Below are 4,895 nucleotides of genomic sequence, written 5' to 3' on the forward strand. Positions count from 1 at the left end.
ACTCCGTGCTAACGGTCCCTGCCTGCCCAACCTAGGGATGCTGGGCTGGTGCCAAATCGCAGGGCTGCACGAAGTCGCAAAGGAGGTTGTGCTTTTGAAATCGTTGAGAAATGCCACCTTGGTGCAGTTAATTCCCCACAGGCTCAGTCCTGAGGACAGCTATCCCTAGTGTAAAGCCGTTTTAGCAAAGCGAGATGACATCAGATGTGTGCAGAGCACCAGCGACCCTAAGGGCTAAATGGGATGGCACTTAAGCCGCCACCTGCACGTCCAGAATAGCACCTCCACGCTTGCTCCTCTTGCCTTTGGTAGCATTACATGGGCGTCAGTACTGCTCCACCAGCATCCAAACCGCAGCAATAAGGCTGGAAAATTTACATGTGTCCAAGGACAGCATAAAGACATAAATAGTCTTTCTACTTGGCAAAAAAAAAAAAAAAAAGCAAGGAGCAGGGTGAAGCTGTAGTCCAGCCCTGCCTTGTCTGATGTATAGGCAGGTAAACCACAGCCAAGTAAGTAATGGCTGAGGTGAAAGCGAGCAGACAGAAATGCAAACCCTCCATGCGTGTTGCAGAAACCAAAAGCCAGCCAAGCAGCAGCACTTCAACTAACCATAATGTAACTTAAACTTCAGGGAATAAAGCTGCCCATTTCCTTTAAAGGAGGGCACTTTTTAACTCTAATTTTGTCAGTGTTGAGTTCACTCAGAGATTTTGGGAAGGAAAAAGTGAGTTTTTGAGATACCTCTTCTAGACAAAATGTGGCTAATTGAAACATTTGCAGACATGTGATAAGGGGAGTTGAGAATATTTCCAAGAGGCAGGAAGGGGACTGACAAAGAAAGTCCTTAATGACACCAATTATTTTAATAATAAGGAATTTCTGGGGTGTAAACTTGGAATCCATCTTGGTCTACTTTTTGGCATTCTTGCCTTGCTTAAATCAAGTCAAGTTCTTGGCCTGCCAAGATGGGTGTAAAACCAGCCTGGGTGCTGCCTGAGGTGCCTGCGCCCCAGCTTAAGCTTAAGCGAGCCTTACCCTGACGCCCCCATCTCTCCCACAGACCTACAGGAGGTGGAGCTCTGAAGGCCGGGGGGGCAGACGAGGCCACGACGCCCCCATGATCGCCTACGATGCCCTGTTGGGCTGTGGCGGAGACTGGACGGAGCTCTGCAACCGCTCCATGTTCCACGGAGGTGAGAGCCCCCTGCGCCTCCTGCCCCCAGCTCCCTTGCCAGGGTGGGTGGAGCCCTCCTGGCTCCCCCCTGGTTTTATACCCTCAACCCCCTTCATGCAGGGGCAGCTGCCATGCATGCTGTTTGTGGTGATTTTCAAATGTTGCTCCATTTGAGTCTCACAGTTTTGAGAGATACATGAGAAGGAAATCCAATATGACTGAGTAAAGGGCTGGCATCTTCCCCCGCCAAATTATTAGTGCCTTTGGAAATGTACCTTTTTAACTCTACATCGTAAAACCAAGAGAGCTCACTGCCCCTCGCTGCAGAGCCTGGCAGCCACGAACCCTCAGGCACTGCATGGAGCATCACTGCTACTCCCCATGGCTAGATGTTTTAGAGCATGTGCAATGCAGAGGCATCACTGCATCCTTGCCTTGGCATTGCTCTCTTCCCTAGGCAACCTCACAGGGTGATGTGAGCCTTTGGGGCTGACCCAACATGCCCCCTCCATGCTCTGTTGGCATGATAATTCTCTGTGCAGCACCTCTCCTTGGTTTTGTATGTGAAGGTATACCCAAGGCCAGGCTGGATGAGGCTTTGAGCAACCTGGTCTAGTGGAAGGTGTCCCTGCCCATGGCAGGGGGGTTGGAACTAGATGGTCTTTAAGGTCCCTTCCAACTCAAACTAGTCCATGATTCTACAATGATACTATGACTCTAAGAGACCATTGCAACTGTGCTTAAACTTGCAGGAGAAAGCGCAGCTACCGGGTCTATTGCCGGCTGCCTGTACGGCTTGGTTTATGGCCTGAGCAAGGTCCCCAAAGGCATGTACCAGGATCTGGAACAAAGGGAGAGGCTCGAGTACTTGGGCGAGAATCTTTACCGACTATCCACGGAGGAAAAGTAAAGCGGCTTCTGCCATTTTCTCTTTCTATAAAGACTATATCAAACCCTGTAGATAACTGACTGATGTTCATAGAGAAGGAATTAACTGAGAATTAGTCTGAAAGGCTGTTTGTCGATCATGCACAAGCGAAGATAGCTGAATTATTCAAGAGTGATTAGATACAGTCTTTGTGGGTTTTTTACAGATGTAGGGATTACTGAGTATAAAGAGTGCTGCTTAAACCAGTGAGATAATCTCAAATGGAAAAAAATAAATAAAACCTCTTTTGATTGATTTCAGTCTAACTTGCTATAATACCACTTCCTAAACAGCTGTGACCAGTAATTACACATATGAAATTAATTTTCAGGACTAATGCTTTCCTGCAAAACTAATGGTAGTAGCCACTTATGGGGATATTCTCTGTATATTTGACAATCTTTTCACCACTGCTGTTCCTCCTTGTTCTCAAATGTAATGTGTCTGTGACACTTGTAAACCTAATGTCTCACAGATTAGCTTTTAATAAACTGCTGATCCCTACATCACCACTGTGGTGCAAGGTATTGTTACAGTAGAAGCTTCCAGAAGAGGAAAAGACAACATTAAAAATACCCCCAAGGAACAGCAAAGCATCAGTGTGTCTAAAATTTCCGAATTACGCTTTTATCATTCTTCAGTCTTCAGAACAAAAGTTTTTTTAAAATATAACTGGCTGAAATATTTGTAAATAAATTAATCTTACACTATTTTCTAAGCATCATTCTTTATTTTTAGATTGAGCAGATTATATGTTGCTGTATCAGTATCAGAATTTTTGGCTGAGGTTTTTAAGGAGTTGTAATAGGTCAGCAGTCAGTCTGTGATACACTTCACAAGTCTGAACAGTACAAAAACCCTAGGAAGAAAACAGTTACAAGTGCTTTACCGTTTTCCTTTTTTCATTTTCCCACTTTACTTTCCTTGCCTTTTCCTTGCCTTGCCTTGCCTAACCTTGCCTTGCCTCGCCTTGCTTCACCTTGCCTCATCTCCCCAACTTCTTCAACTTCTTATTTTCTTTTTCTATTCTCTTTTCCTTTTTTCCTTTTCCTTTTCCTTTTCCTTTTCCTTTTTTTCCTTTTCCTTTTCCTTTTCCTTTTCCTTTTTTTTCAAGAAAACCAGCAGATTATGGTGCAGTTAAAAGTTGCACACAGCAGACAAAGTAAACAGTAGACCTCGGTGGAGGAGATTCTGATGCACCTGCAGCAGCACGGGCACAAATCTGGAATCCTCAATGAAATGACACAGAAGCAGAGAGCACAGAATTTGTCCCTGGTGTTTAACCTTATGTTTTTTTACCTCAGAAGTTCAGAAACTGGGGTCTATATAGCAGTTTCTAATCTCTACAATGAGTGATTGCCTACATGATGTTGGTTTCCCCTATCTTTCTCCAGCTGCTGAACTGTGTTTTAAAAAGATAGCTAAAAATACATAAGTACTTTCCTACCCCTTTTTCCATGTAAGCAATTGCTGGAATTGTCACTGGGATGCTATGTGGCAGAAAGAGGAACAGGTGATCCCTGTCGTTATGAATAGCAGCCTGCATGACAATATGCATATGAAAAGGTTTTCCATACTCTGAGCTACTTCAAACAATGTTATAGCATGTTTTCTCTCTGCAGCTTCGCAAGGTGCTTTCTTGTTCGCTTTGGAGATATGTTAAACCAAAAGGAGCATTTGTGTCAGTTGCTTTTGATTTAAGAGAATACCGAGACTTTTAAAAACATTCCTTCTAGTTTAGCATGTCTCTAGCATACCTGTAATAAGTTCAGCAATAGAGAAGAGAGAAGAACATATCCTTCATAAGGTAGGATTTTCTCTAGTACTTTGGTTTTTCCTCTTACTTCAGAAGAAAAAATCACACAAAAAAAGAAGAGCATTCGTAACTGTTCCCACTTTACCTTCTATTCAGGCTGGGGAGGACCAAGTTTGTTTCAGACACAAATAAGGTAACCCAACTTAAATGATGGTTCCCAAAGACTGAACCCTTAAAACACCATGTCTGCAGTGGTTGAGGTGAGCAGCGTGTTGGCCATCATTTCACTGACACCACTGAAACGGCCTGTGCATTGGTCCAAGCAGGCAGAGCTGGTCCCGGTTGCCTTCCTTAGCTACTCTTTGAACCCAAGACCATGCAGAGCCAGGTAGCAACAGGGATGCCCAGGGACCAGGGGGTCAATGGGATGCAGCACCTTGTGTTCCCCAGAGCCAACCAGCAAGTCAGAGCAATCCATCGAACTCTGGCAGCTTCTGTGCATAGGATAGTGTTTTCCAATTAATTTTCCCATCTTTTTATGAAATCTCCACAATGCTGCCTCCTTGTGCCCATGCCCTGTCCTGAGCGCTGCCCCCGCAGCAGCTCAGTCCTCCAGGTTGCCAGACTGTGCATAATGGTGGTCGGAGATTTAACATGTAATTCAGGGTCAAGAGACAGGGCCTTCCCTTCTCCACACCAGAGACAGTAAACCCAAAACTCATTCAGCCATATGCTTTTAGCAAACACCATGGGATGCCACCACCCCCAGCTACTCAGCAGCCTCTGGAACACTAACAGAGTGCAAAGGGAGGAGTGAGATGGTGGAGGAGAGCGCGGGCAGGGCTGGGGAAGAACACTGGGGAAGAACGCTGGCTCCCCTCCCTCTGCAGCTCTCCTCCGCTCCACGACACGGCGCTGTCCACTGGAGAGGTTTCCCTGGGACGGGCCAACCAGCAGGATAGGGTTGCACCGCCACGGGTTAGCATATCAGGCTGTTGGCACTCAGATGACGCCATGATAAGTGTCACCAAAGA

At 45.7% G+C, this 4,895-nt stretch overlaps 1 protein-coding gene across 1 annotated transcript in view; it reads left to right on the forward strand.

Annotated features, from left to right (window-relative positions):
* Nucleotides 1-2,352, forward strand: part of ADPRHL1 (ADP-ribosylhydrolase like 1) — a 20,878-nt gene extending 18,526 nt beyond the window's left edge. The window contains exons 6-7 of the mRNA XM_010147826.1: nucleotides 1,064-1,196; nucleotides 1,930-2,352. Of these exons, the coding sequence (XP_010146128.1) occupies nucleotides 1,064-1,196; nucleotides 1,930-2,087 (291 nt within the window). The 3' untranslated portion in view covers nucleotides 2,088-2,352. The remainder of the gene's footprint in view (nucleotides 1-1,063; nucleotides 1,197-1,929) is intronic.
* The last annotated feature ends 2,543 nt before the right edge of the window (nucleotides 2,353-4,895 follow it).

The sequence above is a fragment of the Eurypyga helias genome, unplaced genomic scaffold (assembly GCF_000690775.1).
Source record: "Eurypyga helias isolate BGI_N326 unplaced genomic scaffold, ASM69077v1 scaffold26892, whole genome shotgun sequence".
NCBI classification, from domain to species: Eukaryota; Metazoa; Chordata; class Aves; order Eurypygiformes; family Eurypygidae; genus Eurypyga; species Eurypyga helias.